The sequence below is a fragment of the Penicillium canescens genome (genome assembly GCF_028828765.1).
Source record: "Penicillium canescens strain IBT 15451 chromosome Unknown utg000001l_segment0_segment0, whole genome shotgun sequence".
NCBI classification, from domain to species: Eukaryota; Fungi; Ascomycota; class Eurotiomycetes; order Eurotiales; family Aspergillaceae; genus Penicillium; species Penicillium canescens.
The window spans coordinates 1,255,361-1,271,917 of NW_026703963.1; the positions used below are offsets into that span (position 1 = coordinate 1,255,361).

General features: G+C 50.9%; 9 protein-coding genes across 9 annotated transcripts; 4 read left to right on the plus strand and 5 right to left on the minus strand.

Annotated features, from left to right (window-relative positions):
- Positions 1–44: 44 nt before the first annotated feature.
- On the minus strand, positions 45–1,225 carry N7446_000469 (putative NAD binding Rossmann fold oxidoreductase; the record flags this gene model as incomplete). The annotated part of the gene is given in 3 exon segments (XM_058509236.1): positions 45–642; positions 654–784; positions 899–1,225. 3 exon segments carry the CDS (start codon positions 1,223–1,225, stop codon positions 45–47), a joined length of 1,056 nt encoding a protein of 351 aa, XP_058378215.1.
- A 199-nt stretch (positions 1,226–1,424) lies between these two features.
- N7446_000470 (uncharacterized protein) lies at positions 1,425–3,180 on the minus strand (the record flags this gene model as incomplete). Its single annotated transcript, XM_058509237.1, has 4 exons — positions 1,425–2,148; positions 2,200–2,336; positions 2,391–2,820; positions 2,885–3,180. 4 exons carry the CDS (start codon positions 3,178–3,180, stop codon positions 1,425–1,427), a joined length of 1,587 nt encoding a protein of 528 aa, XP_058378216.1.
- Positions 3,181–4,529: 1,349 nt separating this feature from the next.
- Positions 4,530–5,639, plus strand: N7446_000471 (glycoside hydrolase family 28 protein; the record flags this gene model as incomplete). The annotated part of the gene is made up of 1 exon (XM_058509238.1): positions 4,530–5,639. One exon carries the CDS (start codon positions 4,530–4,532, stop codon positions 5,637–5,639), a length of 1,110 nt encoding a protein of 369 aa, XP_058378217.1.
- A 293-nt stretch (positions 5,640–5,932) lies between these two features.
- Positions 5,933–6,939, plus strand: N7446_000472 (uncharacterized protein; the record flags this gene model as incomplete). The annotated part of the gene is made up of 2 exons (XM_058509239.1): positions 5,933–6,227; positions 6,374–6,939. The coding sequence occupies exons 1-2, from the start codon at positions 5,978–5,980 to the stop codon at positions 6,937–6,939; spliced, it is 816 nt and encodes a 271-aa protein (XP_058378218.1). The 5' UTR covers positions 5,933–5,977.
- Positions 6,940–7,080: 141 nt separating this feature from the next.
- N7446_000473 (acyl--CoA ligase) lies at positions 7,081–8,911 on the minus strand (the record flags this gene model as incomplete). The annotated part of the gene is made up of 3 exons (XM_058509240.1): positions 7,081–8,033; positions 8,177–8,725; positions 8,812–8,911. 3 exons carry the CDS (start codon positions 8,909–8,911, stop codon positions 7,081–7,083), a joined length of 1,602 nt encoding a protein of 533 aa, XP_058378219.1.
- A 1,088-nt stretch (positions 8,912–9,999) lies between these two features.
- Positions 10,000–10,953, minus strand: N7446_000474 (40S ribosomal protein uS19; the record flags this gene model as incomplete). The annotated part of the gene is made up of 5 exons (XM_058509241.1): positions 10,000–10,069; positions 10,127–10,423; positions 10,598–10,655; positions 10,856–10,874; positions 10,936–10,953. The coding sequence occupies 5 exons, from the start codon at positions 10,951–10,953 to the stop codon at positions 10,000–10,002; spliced, it is 462 nt and encodes a 153-aa protein (XP_058378220.1).
- A 646-nt stretch (positions 10,954–11,599) lies between these two features.
- On the minus strand, positions 11,600–11,984 carry aspf8 (ribosomal protein P2; the record flags this gene model as incomplete). Its single annotated transcript, XM_058509242.1, has 2 exons — positions 11,600–11,770; positions 11,826–11,984. The coding sequence occupies 2 exons, from the start codon at positions 11,982–11,984 to the stop codon at positions 11,600–11,602; spliced, it is 330 nt and encodes a 109-aa protein (XP_058378221.1).
- A 630-nt stretch (positions 11,985–12,614) lies between these two features.
- Positions 12,615–13,738, plus strand: N7446_000476 (uncharacterized protein; the record flags this gene model as incomplete). The annotated part of the gene is made up of 3 exons (XM_058509243.1): positions 12,615–12,620; positions 12,672–12,691; positions 12,769–13,738. 3 exons carry the CDS (start codon positions 12,615–12,617, stop codon positions 13,736–13,738), a joined length of 996 nt encoding a protein of 331 aa, XP_058378222.1.
- Positions 13,739–14,107: 369 nt separating this feature from the next.
- N7446_000477 (ATP-dependent (S)-NAD(P)H-hydrate dehydratase) lies at positions 14,108–15,510 on the plus strand (the record flags this gene model as incomplete). Its single annotated transcript, XM_058509244.1, has 6 exons — positions 14,108–14,201; positions 14,296–14,335; positions 14,382–14,428; positions 14,485–14,495; positions 14,545–14,577; positions 14,629–15,510. The coding sequence occupies 6 exons, from the start codon at positions 14,108–14,110 to the stop codon at positions 15,508–15,510; spliced, it is 1,107 nt and encodes a 368-aa protein (XP_058378223.1).
- Between the last annotated feature and the right edge of the window lie 1,047 nt (positions 15,511–16,557).

The window sequence follows — 16,557 nt, forward strand, 5'->3', positions numbered from 1 at the left end:
AAGAGCGTAACTGTCAAGCCGATTTCGAGTGCTGTACCCAATAATCACAAACTAGCAAGCTCACACCTCTCCCCATTCTCGTCAAAGAAAATCTTCTTCTGAGTAATAAGTGACTCCTGCAATGCAGCCCCAATACGGACAGCAAGAACAGAACAAGCCAAATCAACCGGCACCGGCAAATCATCCAAACAAGCCGCCGAAAACTCCTGAGCCTCAGTAACAAAAGCATACTCAAAGCGATCATAATAAGTCTGAGGGATTTCCCTCCGAATCCCACTCCCGTCATAAACATTAACATGATTAAGCGCAGGCTGAGTATTGACCGCCAACTTCCCCTTGGTGCCTATAATCTCCGTAACATCCTCCTGGCCCGCAGCCATCATGCGCGATGCATAGAAGAACGCAATCCGCCCATCATGGAACTCAACCAGGCCGACTGCATTGTCACGGTCGTTGTGTTTGCGCAGATCGGGCTCGACGGCTGTGATGCCGACTGCGGAGACGGATTTGATTTTGCTTTCTTTGCCAAAGAACCAGAGGGCTAGGTCTATGTCGTGGATTGAGCAGTCGACGAAGATCCCGCCCGAGAATTCGGCGTAGGCTACGAAGAAGCCACTTGGGTCGAGTTTGTCGCAGGTTTGACTGCGGAGGACGGAGGGGTGCCGATTATGCCGGCTTGCATCTTTTCATAGGCGTCTCGGTAGGATTTGTCGAAGCGCCGGGAGAAGCCGCACATTACCTTTAGGTGTGGCTTTTTGGCGGCGGCGTCGATAACTGACTGGGACTATTTCGAGGTTTTGTTAGTTATGTTGGTTTGGGTGTTGGAGTGGTCGGGGTTGCGATGTATAGATCGGGTGGGTCGGGGGCACATAGGGAGATGGAGATACAATTGACTTACAACTTCCACACTGGTAGAGATGGGCTTCTCGCAAAGGACGTGCTTGTCAGCTGCAATCGCCTTGAGTGCCTGTTCGGCGTGCACTGCAGTGGCCGAGGCGACAATCACGGCAACCAGGCCCTCGTGTTTGAGCATGTCATCGTAGTTCTGGTACAGTCGGACGCCGAAGGGCTCGAGATGAGTCTTAGCCCATTCGAGCTCGACGGGGTCAGGGGAGCTAGCAGCGACCAGTTCAGCTCGAGGAGTACGTTCGAGGAAGTTGAGGGCATGGCGCTTGCCCATACGGCCGAGGCCGGCACAGCCAATTTTCAATCTTTGAGCAGACATTATGTAGAATTGAATTGAATGGAAGAAAAAAAAGAACCAATTGCCAATATGAACAGAAATAAACACGCTCTTATAAGAGAAAGGTGGAGACTCAATGCGGAGGTCAGTCTCCGAATGTTCCTCCGCAAATGTGGGGTCGGAAAGTGAGTTCCAGCCCCGAACCCATTCATGAAATAGCTATTATATGCGCAAACAAATATTACTCGGGTTTCTTAGAGTCCCGGCGTGCCTTACGTTTCGCTGCCACATCAACAGGATCGGTGTACCCATCACCTCTCATCCAGGAAAGACCCTTGCGCACACCGCCGCCCTGCACGGCCTCCGGGTTGGCCTCGAGGATGGAGCCCATCATTGCCCAAGACAAGACAAAGAGCAGCAGCTCACCGCCTCTACGGCCCTTCCACAGTCCGCGCTTGACGCCGGTCTTGTACGCCGAATCAATAGCGGCCCGGAAGAAATAGAGGAAGGTGCTGCGGCTGTTGCCCAGGAACAAGAATGGCAGACCGCCCAGCGCTCCGCTGAGGAAGAAGCGCTTGGTAGGGAGAGTAGAGCGGGGAAGATTGCTGTTCAGGAGACAGACACTGCCCCAGGCTGATCCAATGGCAACAGAAAGGATAGCTGTCATTTTAATGATGCGCTTCGATATGCTGTTGAGTGAAGTCATAGGCTGGGACAGGATGGCCTTGAGCTTGGGGATTGAAAGAGCCAGAGTGATGGTTGTTAGGAACCGGGCGAGCAGCGGCACAGAAAGTAGGATGTGATGCAGGAACGCCGTGCCACAGTTCGGGAGGTTCGGGTGTAAAAGAGCGCATGATAGATTCGAGATCGCAGGGTGTGCTGGACCAGTAATTGGGGAAATAGATGACACTGGCGAAGGCAGGGTATTGGGGTCACCCGGGTGTAGGATTGGAGAAACGAATGCCCTATACCATATTAGCAACTTCAATACCCTCCCAGAACCAACACAGACTTACGGCCAGCGGAGATCCGCAATAGATGCAAGGGAGTTCACAATCTCCTCCTTCTCAGGCCACGCGACGTCACTCGGGAGCGCGTCAGGTCGGGCCTGAATGTAGCTCGGCGAGAGCCTGAGAATAACATTTCCAAACCACTAGAAACCAAATTAGCAATCTCAACAGGGTTCAGCATTTCTCCGGCCACGAACCTTGGGTGTAGTCTCCCGATCAAAGATAAAGGCATGGAAGAGCTGCGCAAAAGAGACAGGCATCAACAACCAACTACCAAACCACCACGGGCGCTTGTCCAACCAGCCCTTGGAATCCAAAGCATTAAACAAGAACTCCAAGCAGCGAGTACTAGAGTAAATCGCGGCCGACAGGCGCAGCTGGTCCTGCGGGCAGATCCCCAAGGCGAAACCTGCAACACTGGCGCCAATAGCCGGCGCATAGCGCGAGGTCAGGGCACGCGAAATGCGCGGGTTTCGCTCTCTGAAAGGCTGCGCATCGTCTGTGCGAAGGTTGGCGCGTAGTCGAACGAAGAAGCGGTATAGGAGGCGATGGAGGAGTAGGAGGAGGGATAGGGAGATCGAAAGACGGAACTTCGGCGAACGAAGGAGCGGAGTTCGGTCCTTCTTCCTGTAGATGAATTTAATTAGTATAACGTATCTAGAAACCGGCTTGGGGTATAGTTGGATCATACTGTGGAGCGGCTGTGAAACGACCGATAAGCAGCCCACCCAGCTTCAACGCGATTCCAGATCCAACAAAGACACGCAGCGATGCGCGAATAGCGGCTTCGCTGTGTCGATTTCTGGGACGAGCGATCCCATCGTATCTTGATGGCTCAGTGAGCTTGTTTTGGAGAGCTGGGATACGCTTGGTCGCTGTTGCGTGGAGGAAGCGATATTCTTTGGCGGTGAGACACACGCGGAGGATATCGCGGAGTGCTGGCGGAGGGAGGTCCAGCGCATCCCCAGGGGGAGGGTCTGCGGACATCTTGGGTGTATTGTCAGGTCAGTGGAGCTGAAGCCGGGGATGAGAAGGGGTTCTGGGCGGAGAAGCGGACCTCGGCAATTCTGGGCCGCGCATAGTGGAATGTGAGCTGTGATGCGTTACTACATGTAATTTGTTCTATTCTGTACTATAGAGTAATAATCTTGAAGGTTATGGAAACTGTGTTTGCTAGATTGTATGATGAGGGCCTGAGGCAAAGCAGGCAAATTGGTACTTTCACCTCAAAATAAGCTATTTTGTACCAAGAATAGCAAGCCTTCCAAGACGCCCGGACGACCACATGTACGTAGGCGGACCATGACCCTGTGTCTCGTGGCGCGAATTTGGCTCTTTATTTTGATCGACTCCTTAATATATATGTCTACAATATACAGTACTGTACTTTGCTCCTATCTGTGAATAGAGCCAATATATATAGTGGGCCCATCTGGAGCAGGACTTCGCCCTGGGCTACCCCTATATCTCCTGAAGAATGACAAAGATCAAGAGACAAGATCCTTGGCCTTGGAATATTCCGACATATCCGAGAAACTTGATTTATAATTGGAATTGTGTACTCTATAGTAAGCATCGTGGAGAATCAATTAATGAAAAACGCCATATGACGGTCTTCACGAATGAAAAGAGTGGAGAGGTTTCAGCGCCACTAAATACTTCGGGATCGGCAATTTCTTAGACCGAGCCCTAAGTGATAGAGATTCATGGGACATGTAGAAACCAATGGTCTAAGAGGGCATAAGTATGAAACACAAGCTCGAGGCAGCTCCACATGGCTTCGAACCGTGTGGATAACAGCCCTGCAACTGTCAATCACCGCAAATCCCTATTGGACAGCGAGTAGTTCGTGCCAATATGAAACCGTAGCTGGTCCCGGCATCATATTTTAACCGAATATCTTCCGAGATTGAGTCCGTTCAACTTGGTTCGTTTTGCAGGCTAGAGCCTGTGAGTGTGGGTGTGAGTGTTGGTGTTTCGGAGTATTACCCGTTATAGACAGCCGTAACACATTTAGATTAATACAATGGACAAGCTAGGCACCTGGTTGCCACACTGGCTGTATAGGCGTAGCCCTATGGATACACAATGGATACACTATGGAGATGAACCAACACGCCGCTGCGGTAGGCGCAAATGGAGGCGTTTCATCATTAGTGCAGGGGTTCAGGAGTGAGGCTGCATTGAGACTTTAAATATCAAGTCCAATCCAGTCGAATGTATTCTTCCATCCAAGTCATTCTTTCTTCTTATTTCCTGTTTATTGCTTTCAACTGGGCTAGCCCCGAACACTTTCACTCTCTTTACCTTGTCTGTTGATCGGACATTGATTCAAAATGCGTACTTCATTCCTTTCCATGCTGACACTCGGCGCTGCCGCTGTGTCCGCTGCCCCTGCTCCTTCTCCCGCTTCCGGGCTGGTTGAGCGGTCCTCCTCGAGCTGTACCTTTACTTCTGCTGCCAGCGCAAAGGCTGGCAAGAAGTCCTGCTCCACTATTGTTCTGGACAACATCGAGGTTCCTGCCGGCGAGACCCTGGATCTCTCCAAGCTGAAGGAGGGCACAAAGGTCATCTTCAAGGGTGAGACCACCTTCGGATACAAGGAGTGGAAGGGCCCTCTCATCCGCATGTCCGGCTCCAACATCGAGGTCTCTGGCGAGGAAGGCCACGTTATCAACGGTAACGGAGCCAAGTGGTGGGACAGCAAGGGAACCAACGGCGGCAAGACGAAGCCCAAGTTCTTCTACGCCCACGGTCTCGATGATTCGACCATCACTGGCCTGAACGTCAAGAACACCGCCGTCCAGGCCTTCAGTGTGCAGGCCGACAACCTCGTCCTCGACCAAATCACCATTGATAACTCCGACGGTGACGACAATGGCGGCCACAACACCGATGCCTTCGACGTCGGCGAGTCCACTTACATTACGATTAGCAATGCCAACATCAAGAACCAGGATGACTGCCTGGCTGTCAACTCCGGCGAGAACATCATCTTCACTGGCGGTACCTGCTCCGGTGGCCACGGTATTTCCATCGGCTCCGTTGGCGGCCGCGATGACAACACCGTCAAGAACGTGACCATCTCTGACTCGACTGTAACCAACTCTGACAACGGTGTCCGCATCAAGACCATCTACAAGGCCACCGGTGAGGTCTCCGACGTGACCTTCTCCAACATCGAGCTGTCCAACATTGCCAAGTACGGTATTGTCATTGAGCAGGACTACGAGAACGGCAGCCCCACTGGCACGCCCACCACTGGTGTCCCCATCACTGGCCTGACTGTCGAGAAGATCACCGGCACTGTCAAGAGCTCAGCTACCGATGTCTACATTCTGTGCGGTGATGGTAGTTGCTCTGACTGGACCTGGTCTGGCAACACCCTCTCCGGTGGTAAGACTAGCAGCAAGTGCAAGAACGTTCCTTCCGGTGCTTCTTGCTAAATCAGTCTTGCTGGTTTGGGCTCTGGATCCGTCTGCAGCTAGTCAATTGTGCAGTAGACTAGACTCGGGGACTTTCAAGTGCCGTTGCACATTCTATAGACTTTAATAGTCTTAATAAATATATTTTGGTTTGCATAAGAAATATAGAATATCCCATAAATTCAAGTAGAGTGATGACATTAGCCTAGTTGAACCCTAAATCAGATTGGGTTTCCAGATCTGATGACGACATCCATTGAGATCATCTCCCCGCACCCGATTAACAATCAAACCGATCGTCAAAGACTTATATACCTACTTAACCTTCTCTCCTCCCTTCATCTCCAATTCAACTCAAAATGCAAGTCCTTCTCCTTGGCGGCCATGGCAAAGTTGCCCTCCACCTGACCCCACTCCTCCTCAAGCGCGCTTGGAACGTAACCAGCGTGGTGCGCAACCCCGACCACGAAAGTGAGATCCTAGCCTTGGGCAAGGGGCTCAAAGGCAAATTGAACGTACTCATCTCCAGTTTGGAAGACGTGAAGAGCGCAGGCGATGCACAGAAGATCATTGACACCGTGAGCCCAGACTATGTGGTCTGGTCGGCTGGTAAGGATTTATTCCCTCCCCCTCACCACACCCATCTCGACTTTTGAGCTTCCACAACACGCACCACAGCCCCATATAAAACCCAACCTACAGAAATAGATATAAACCCCCATTAAATCCCCTAAAAAAGCTAACCCCAATCCCAGGAGCGGGCGGCAAAGGCGGCCCAAACAGCACAATAGCAATCGACCAAGAAGCAGCCAAACACTTCCTAACAGCCTCCTTCGCCACAAAAGGCATAACAAAATTCCTAATGGTCTCCTACCTGGGCAGCCGCAAAACGCAACCAACCTGGATGCCAGACGACCAATGGGCGGGGATCGTGCACATGAACAGCGAAATCCTGCCCACCTACGCAAAAGCCAAGCAAGAGGCCGACGAGTACATGACCGCGCTCGCTGCGCAACGCAAGCGTGATCCCTCTGCGGGCCACTTCCAGGCTATTAACCTTCGTCCTGGACTTTTGACTGAGGAGCCTGCTACAAGGAAGGTTGAGTTGGGGATTACGGCTAAGGGAAGGGGGACTGTTACCCGGGAGGATGTTGCTATTGTTGCGGATGAGTTGCTTGCGCGGGCTGATACTGAGGGGTGGCTTGATCTTGTTAATGGGGAGGAGGAGGTTAGTGAAGCTGTTGAGAGGGTTGCGAGGGAGAAGGTTGATGCTGTTGTTGGCGAGGATGTTGAGGGGATGGTTAAGCGGTTCTTTGGTTGATTTATATACTTAGAGCTGGAGATGGATGTAGACTTCGGGTATTTTTCGGGTTTTATATGGTTTAAAGTGAAAATGAACATGATCATGATTGTAAATTTGTCTAGTGTATTGCTCTGCAAGATAATCTTTGGGTATCCACATTCACAGCTTCGCCTTTGGTGCCTTGGCCAAATCCTTGAACTTCAGCTTCAGCAGACGGCGGAGAATCTTTCCACTGGGATTCTTGGGGATTTCATCCACGAATTGCACACCACCGCGCAGCTTCTTATGATGCGCGACCTTGCTATCCAACCACTTAGCAATGTTTGCTGCTTCCTCCTGCTCAGTCGTACCAGAGGACTTGCTCTTTGCGCTACGCACAACACAAGCCATAGGCACCTCCGAACCATGGGCATCACTCTCGATACCAATAACAGCAACATCATCAACGGCATCATTGTCAACCAAAAGACCTTCCAACTCAGCAGGAGGCACCTGGAAGCCCTTGTACTTGATAAGCTCCTTAACACGATCGGTGATGTAAAAGTGACCCTTAGAATCCTGGTAGCCAACATCACCAGTCTGGAACCAACCATCCTCAGAAAGACAGTTCCTAGTAGCCTCAGGGTTCTGATGATAACCCAAGAAGACATTCGGTCCACTAAGATACAGCTCACCAACCTCGCCGACGGCAACCTCAGTAGGCGCAGATCCGTCCTCGGGCATGGTCATGTACTTGGCTTTCATGTTCGGCATCAGGCGCCCAACAGAGCCAATGGCTTCGCGCCAGTCCTCCCATTGCTGTGAGTGGGTGGTCGGGCTGGTCTCGGAGAGTCCATAGCCTTGCTTGATGCCGACTTTGATGCGCGAGTACACGGCCTCGACCAATTCTTGAGTGAGTGGTGCAGCGCCGGAATTCATCATTCGCAGACTTGACAAGTCGTACTTGTCTACTGCTGGGTGCTTGCCTAGTAGCAGTACCACGGGTGGGACAATGTAGCTGAATGTGCAGCGGTAGTTCTGTACATGTGCGCACCACTTTTCGATGTCGAACTTTTGCATCACGATCAAATGGTAGCCCTTGTAAAGAGCCTGAGTGATCAAGCAGGTCAATCCTAAGAAGATATAGTTAGTACCTCATTCTGTATACTCCAATATAATCCCAGTCTTACCATAAATGTGATAAAAAGGCAAAAAAGCCAAAACACGATCCCCCTTCCCATCATGCCCACCATTCCAACTCAACTTCCCCCCTCACCAATAACCTGCTGCATAATATTGGCTACGATATTCCGATGCGACAACATAACACCCTTAGGCACACCCGTCGTCCCAGAAGAATAAACCAAGAACGCAACATCCTTTTCTGGTGCAATCTTCTGCTTCCGATAACGCGTAGCACCGGAGATATTGCGAACAGAAGTGAAATGCTTAACACGGGCACTCGGATCCCGTTCATCACCCACAAGGAAGATATTATCCGCAGGAATGCCGACCTTCTTCGCTGCCTCGGCTGCGACAGCGAGCACAGAGGCGTGCGTTGCAACAGCCTTTGCGCCGGAGTTCTTTAGCTGGAAGGCTAGCTCGTTGACGGTGTAGGCTGGGTTTGCAGGCGAGATGACTCCGCCTGCCCAGAGGGTTCCCCACATCAACACGGGCGTGTCGATGGTGTTTGGTGTGAAGAGGGCTAGCACATCGCCTTTGCGCCAGTCGTAGAGGGCTTTCAGGCCCTTTCCGAAATCTAGAGAGGCGTCTCTGAGAGACTTGTACGTGTAGTGTCGCTGGGTGTCGGCATCTTGGTAGAGAACTGGAGCGTGGTGTTAGCGTCAGAAAAAAAAAGATATATATGCGCCAAGTGTTCTGAGTGTACGCTATCCATTGGATCTCACGTACTCTTGTCATCCGGAAACGGCCTGTCCTTGCGCTCGAACAGGAACGTCCAGAGGTCCAGCTCTGGGATGTCGACTGGGGGGTAGTTCGAAGAGACTGGCATATTGCGGGGAAAGAGGCCGATCCGGGGGATGCGAAGGAGGCTCAAGAGAGTCGGCAAACCGGGGTATGTATGTAAAAGAGGAATGTGAAAGCAAGAGCGAGTACTTAAGAGTTGAGCTTTCTCCGCAGTCTCGGTACTCGAGTGGCGGGCTGCCTCGGTTCATTCCTTCGATTTAGAATCTTGACCAATACCCGAAGACCGGTTCAGTTAGCACCGGAGTTAAGAGTTGCTTGGGGGCTTTTTTTTTTTTAATGTACTACCTAAAGCCAGTTGGGCTGGTGAGAGTGATTTCGGCACATATTGAATCCTTATTTAAAACCTAATTGGATCCAACGCGCTTCCCATACAGTTGAGGTCCCATATAGTTGAAGTGTTGGGATCTCGGTGATTTCGGCCCTTTTTTGACCGTTTTTAATTAACTTAGACAGTCTCGGCGGATTATGTAATCCGGGGTCAAAGCCAACTGTTAGTGTAGCATCACGGAGTATACGGAGTGTACGGAGTAAAGTCAGTCATATATTGTGGTAACCTTATAGGTTGATATACTATGTTGTGAAGTGGCTTCTCAACAACCATGAGACAGCCCGAGTGCAGGTAAACACTTGACAGGCTGTAGAATCCCACCAGGGCATTCCTATTGACAGTTCTATGTACTGAACTTCACTTAGAAATGGAGATACATCAAGCTAGACGTGCATGCGCCGAGAGGTATCAGACCCTGCGTTAAACCCAAGACTAAATATTGGGCGACGAGGTTCACTACCGTGTCGGCGAGACCTGCCAGTTACATACTACGCGTGCGGTAATGAAATTTGTAGTGTCGTTAGATTAAACTCCATCCCCAGCAACAATAAACGAGACCGGGGAAGAGCATCTTTTTTACCTCGCCAGGTTAGACGAGGGACCGAATCAACATCCCAAAATGATTTCATGCCGACAAGATCTTAAATTGAGTTGGAAACAGCTGACCCGCACTGGAAATACATGCTGAAAAAAGAGCCCAGTTGAGAGTTGTGCTGAATTCCATTTTTCCTTTCCCAGCACCATTTCCTCCACACGCCACTCCGAGGGGAATCGTTTGAAATCGTTTACTTGAGGGGAATGAAACGGGAAGAGTGGGTGGCACCGATACCGGGACGACCGTGCTTGACGGGCTTGCTGGGGGGTTGTTAGCGTTGTGCTCAGGCAGAAGGTTATAACTCAGGGAACACATACTAAGAGATAGAGAACTCAGCCAGGTAGTGGCCAACCATCTCGGGCTTGATCTCAACCTGGTTGAACTCCTTACCGGAGTAGATACCGACGACGGAGCCGATCATCTCGGGGACGACGATCATGTCACGGAGGTGGGTCTTGACGAGGTCGGGCTTCTCGTTGGGCTTGGCCTCCTGCTTGGCCTTGCGAAGCTTCTTGATGAGACCCATGGGCTTGCGCTTCAGACCGCGGTTGAAACGTCTGCGGGCACGGGCGTGAACGACATCGCGGAGCTGCTCGGAAGAGAGGTCAAGGAGCCTGCAAGATTTGGTTAGAACCGTGTTCTTTGGGAGACGGCTTGGGTCTCATTCGCAGCGCAGCATCAAACATGTAACGATATCAAAAGCGCAGCCATGGTGTGATGGCAGGTGTTGCAAGAGGGGCTGACTGCGAATGGACTTCCAAGGGTTCGGAAATTTGGTGGGAACGTACTGGTCGAGGTCAATGCCGCGGTAAGAAAACTTGCGGAACTGTCTTCTCTTCTTGATCTCTGTACGGCGAAGATTCAGTCAGCCTCTGCCATCTCGTCGTGTGTGCGTATCCCCTCGGTGCCCAGGTCATATCCGTCCCCCGCCAACGTAAAATCCATCTCATCCTCATCTCATTCTTGACCATGCGTGCATTCTCCTTCTTCGTTTGCTTCTTCTGTCCTTGGGCGATGGGTTGCGAATAGGTTTAATCATAACGTACCGGCAGCCTCCTCGGCGTTCTAAATGGAAATCCATTAGCATATCACACGGTGCTTTGAGAAACGAAATAAAAAAACTCACGTATTCGTGGTCAGCCATTTTTGCAGAAGTTCCTTCGGGTCGCTTTTCGTTTCTGAAAAGCGAAGGAAAATGGGTTGTCGGAAATTGTCGTGTCGCTGAGCGGTCTGCTGCTAACACACTGGGTTTGGGAGGTGGGCAGGGCTCGTTAAGCGACGGGTAGGTTCAAGCCCTAGGCACTAGACCCGATTGGGAGGATTGTAATTTATTTCGAAACATGTGTTTGGGTCTGGTAATATTACGATTTGAAATCTTATTTACTCGATTTTGCTTGGTAGATGTCCGCATATCCTTGTACCTTGATGGTAATTTTTAGTATTACCATTACGCATGGTTCGTATGGAGGCTCTCAGTATCTGGACTTGATAACAATGAGATCTACGGCCGTAGATGCGGAACTATAGTCCCTGATAGATTCGCGATTCGCCTACTTGCTATCGCCGCAAAAACACCGAGTACGTTTAATGGAAGTATTGAGGACCAGATAATCTGTATTGGCTAGGAGCTGTTTCCAGCACACATATGACAAAGTTTTAACCGTATCAAAACAGTCTGAACGATACACATCCGAGAAGCCAGCCGGTGCAAGGACTTGCCCGGACTGACGAACCAGCCAGACATCTGTTCCCCCAGGTCATGATTTTTGAGGCCGTGGAGGATGAGACGCTTAGTCGAAGAGTCCGAATCCCATGTCCTCATCGGACTCCTCCTCAACCTTCTCCTCCTTCTTCTCCTCAGCGGGAGCGGCGGCACCACCGGCGGCGGCAGCAGCAGGGGCAGCAGCAGCACCACCACCGGAGGGAACGGAGGCGAGCTTGGTGGAGCCCTCGGAGATCAGCTGTAGAGAATGATTAGTACTGGATTCAGTGCACTTGGTGGTGAATTCGACTAACCTCCTGGAGGTTCTTGCCCTCGAGCTCAGCGATGACCTTGTCAAGACGGTCACCCTCAGCGTCGATGCCGACGGAGGAGAGGACGGACTTGATGTCGGCAGCGGAGGGGGACTCGTTGCCGGCAAGGGCGAGGAGAAGGTAGGCAGCGAGGTACTTCATTTTGAATAGACTGATCGAATTCTTCGTTAGAATCTGGATTTGAAGATAGGAATGCGACTGCAGGTTGCGATGCGCAGGAGACGTCTGGCTGGCTGGCACCAGGTAAAAGGCGTACGTACCGTTGTTGATTATTATCTGAACAAGAGAAACAATCGATTTAACCGCAAGTTGGGCGGAGACTGCAACGTCAGGTTCTGGTTGAAGAGGTTGGTTGACGAAGGATGAACCGACTCGCCAAAATCTTAAGAAAAGTGTGGTGCGAGCGGGTGTGGCTGGTGCCGGCAAAACTTCTAAGCGAGTTATGTGGCGCAGCAGGTTGACTACCACGTGACCACTTCTCCAAATGCTGGCATTTACGTAGTTAATCACCCACTTGTTCTTTTCATTCATAAAGTCTTCCCATTCAAAGCTGTCAGGGTGGAAGTGCCCCTATTGTGTCTGTTGTGCTATTGAGAGCAATATAACAATAGACCGTGCCAGAAGGAGCCAACCAGACATCTCCTGCCAGCTATCGGGCTCGGAGTCATGAAGTTACTTAGTACCAACCATCGACGGTGAGCGTGACTTCTTCTCTGTACCACTTCTACACCATCTCCCAACTGTTCACCTCTTCTCTTAAACAACTCCACCATGAGTGTATGGCCCTTTCCCCCTTTGTTTGACGTCACTATCTCTAACATCTAATAGTTTCTTGACTCGGTTCTCTCGTCTCTCCAGACGGGCAAGCCCTCTCCCTCCCGCCGTCCCAAGCGCCAGCAGCGCCAGCGTCATCTGCAACCCCCAGAAAAGACGAGCGGAAGCCAACCGCTGTGCGACAGCCGCCCCCTCCAAGTGGCAATGTTAGTGGAGGTCTGAAGCGCAAGGCTGAGGACCAGCTGGCTCGGCCAGTGAAGCCTGAATCGAATGTGACGAGCAAGCCCGCAATCACGAAACCAGCTGCTACCAAGCAACCTATCTCATCTGCGGCACCCAAGGCTCTATCCAAACCGGCTTCAACCATCACCTCCAGGGCAGCTCCTGCGAAGCCTGTATCAAAAATTGGCACATCCACAGCCATAAAAGCAGCACCTGCACCCAAGGTGCCGACTAAACCAGCGGCTGCAGTTACCCCCTCCAAACCCCCACCAAAGGGATCTTTCGCGGAGATTATGGCAAAGGCACAGGCCTTGCAAGACAAGGCCCCAACGAATGCCGGCACGCTACGACACCAGGCGGTTCCCAAGGAAAGACTCAGCAAAGTTGAACGCAAGAGACGGGCCATGGAAGCACAGGCAAAAGAAAAAGAAGCCCGCTTAGGAAAGAAGTCTGCTCCCGGCGCTACTGGCAAGGACCGGATTGCCCTCACAAAGCGGAGCTCCGACGGCCCATCTTATAAAGGCACCGCCAAACCCGCCAAACATACACAAACCCCCGAGCAGCCTGCTTATCGTGGTACCGCGGGCTTGCCATCTAGCCGTGGTGTAGGTGACCGCAGACACCAATCTCGCAATGGCCGATCACGCCGGGATGAATACCTTGGAACTGACGAGGAAGATGAGGGTGACTACGGTGGTTATGGTGGTTACGATGATTATTATTCTGATGAGTCGTCCGACATGGAGGCTGGACTAGACGATGTGGATCGTGAAGAGGCCGCCGCATTGAAGTTTGCCAAACGGGAAGATGAGGAAGAGCTCCGCCAGGAGATGGCAGCAAAGAAAGAGAAGTTGGCGCGCCAGCGGAAGCTGGCTGCTCTTGCCTCCCGCAAGCGTTAATTATTTTGTTACTCTTTCGGTTCTATTTATCTGAAACTGACCCGTTTTCATCCTGGCACTTTTTCCTTTGTTCTGGGGGAGTTTTTGTACTCAGCATTATGAGCGTGTGGAGCATCCATAGAGGGTGTTCTAATTATTCCTTTTTTTATTTTGCTTTGAAGCGCCATCCATAGCGGACATCTTACCAATACCAACTTGCTTTTTCACCTATGACTTGATATGTACATCGGATACGTAATTGTAGTGAAGTCGATAGTAACAGGCTTGTCATGGCCCCACTTGGCAGTGACATCACCCGAGAGCTTCACCTCTACTCCTCCAAATATCTCTCTAGACCTGACTTCAGTTTTGCATACCTGCATTCCCATCATGGAGTCTGTTCATCATGTCTCGGCCTCTTCCAAGATCCTCTTCAGCAAGGTGCGCAAGCTTGTGCCCCCAATGCTAGAAAAGTTCCACAAAGGTTTGTTGTGCCAGTGTTACCCTTGGGTCGATTAGAGGATCCCAATTTTGATGATAGACCATCATATATGTATAGAAGCTGACTTCATGACCAGGACAGCTTGGTCGTGTGGCCGTCATTGGAGGCTGCGCTGAGTAGGTACTCGATCCCAATGGCATTGGCATCCCGCTAACTGATAAGCTATACCGGCGCTCCATACTTCTCCGCCATGGCCTCTGCAAGACTTGGTAAGACTCCCGTGGCGATGCATAGGATTCCATCGGTACTGACCGTATAATCACAGGATGTGACATGGTACGTGAAAAACCAGATATGGCCCACGCCAACGACTAACAACAACCAGAGCCACGTCCTCTGTGAGCGAACCGCAGCACCGGTAAGTTCAAATTACTTCAGTAATAGGATCCACATAATAACTCGCGCACAGGTCATCAAGGGCTACTCCCCAAACCTGATGGTACACCCATTACTCCCAAGTATCGACACAGTCGAAGACCCCAACTCAATCGACGTGCCATCACTAGCAGGCCCAATAATCGGCATGCTGTCACGACTACACACGCTCGTCATCGGCCCAGGACTTGGCCGCGATGGAGTCACTCTCAAGGTAGTTGCCGAAGTGATCCGAGAAGCGCGGTCACGATCGATCCCATTTGTGCTAGACGCAGATGGGCTACTGATTGTAACAGAAGACCCGAACCTGGTCAAGGGATACAAGGATTGTATCCTCACGCCCAACGTGGTTGAATTCGGCCGTCTTGCCAAAGCGCTGGGTATCGAGGTCGCCAGCCCGGCGGAAGTAGCGAAGAGCGGGGGAAGCAACGTGACCAGCAAGGAATCAGATGCCTGTGAGCAGCTTTCTCAAGCTCTTGGTGGTGTGACGATTATCCAGAAGGGTCCTCATGATGTGATTTCCAATGGGGTTACTAGTATTATTGCTGATACGAAGGGTGGCTTGAAGCGTAGTGGTGGCCAGGGAGATACCCTGACAGGATCGTTGGCGACATTGCTTGCCTGGAGAAAGGCTTATCATGATAAGTTGTGGGACTCGGGTGAGAAGGATAATGAGAAGGAGGCGCAGAACAAAGAGGATGTTCAGGCGGAACTCGAGTCTGAGAATATGCGCATGTCTCCGGCAACGACGCTGCTTCTGGCGGCTTGGGCTGGAAGTAGTATTACGCGGGAATGCTCGCGGCGGGCGTTCGAGGCCAAGGGGCGGAGTATGCAGGCTAGTGATCTGACTGATGAAGTGCATCATGCATTTTTGGGTCTGATTGGGGAGCCAGAGGGATCTCAGACGCATCTTTAGGCTTCTACTTTGGATGATATTGGGTACGAGCCTATGTGCATGGAGGACAGTCTGGCTAGTGGATATGCCTTCGCAGCCCTCTGATCGAGTATCCTACCTGAACATAAGACAAGCCAAGCCGATGAATATACCATTTCAACCTTCGTGATGATTCTCGTATCCCATACGTGCAGCTAACACAAAAAAGAGTCCAGATCCCTGCATCCATTTTCCAAGCGTCCCAGTTCAATATTCCAGCCTCAGTTGCGCTTACTTTGTACGAGGTGCATATGGTAACACAGAGGTTCTCGTGTTGTATGTATCTCCTCCAAAATGGGGGAAAAAGAAAATAAAGTACATCGTGTTGGAGGCCTTGACTATTAATAAACAAGGGTATTCCTAGTCTGTTGGTAAACGATCATTAGATCCCGGTTACTAGAAGGGTAAGTCAAAAGCACAGTAGACCGTAATCTAAATTGGCGGTAGATTGACTAACGGAAATGGCTCACTTCCAATTTTACATCTGACAACCTAGAACGGAACACATACAGCGTATGTAGATACATGGGATTCCCACAAGAAAACCATCACGACAGTATGCGGTCTGTCCCTCGGATCAATTCAAGTGCACAGTACGAGAGGATCCTTGAAAGCGAGTTTCCAAGTGGCTGCAATCATACTGACGGATCATTTTACGTCAACTATACCAACATAAATGAAATAGACAATCATGATGAATATGCCATGGGAACTTGAGGAACATAGGTGAGACACCACTGCCTTCTAGAAAGTCACGCTCGTTAGAACTGCCGCTTATTTCGAGCTGCCCAACTATATAATTAGCGGATTTGCTGGACCCGTGTTAGATCCAAATCATCATAATATTTATGAAGAACATTGTGAGTAGGCTAGCTACAAGGCCCGGAACAGGCCGAGAAAGCAGGGTCAGGGAGCTCGTCCTGCTTGGATGTGGGTTGGTTCTCTGGGTGAACATGTTCATTAAGTATAACTTAACTAATGATGTATAGACCATATAGTTCAATCTAGACGATAATGCAAGGGGCCAGT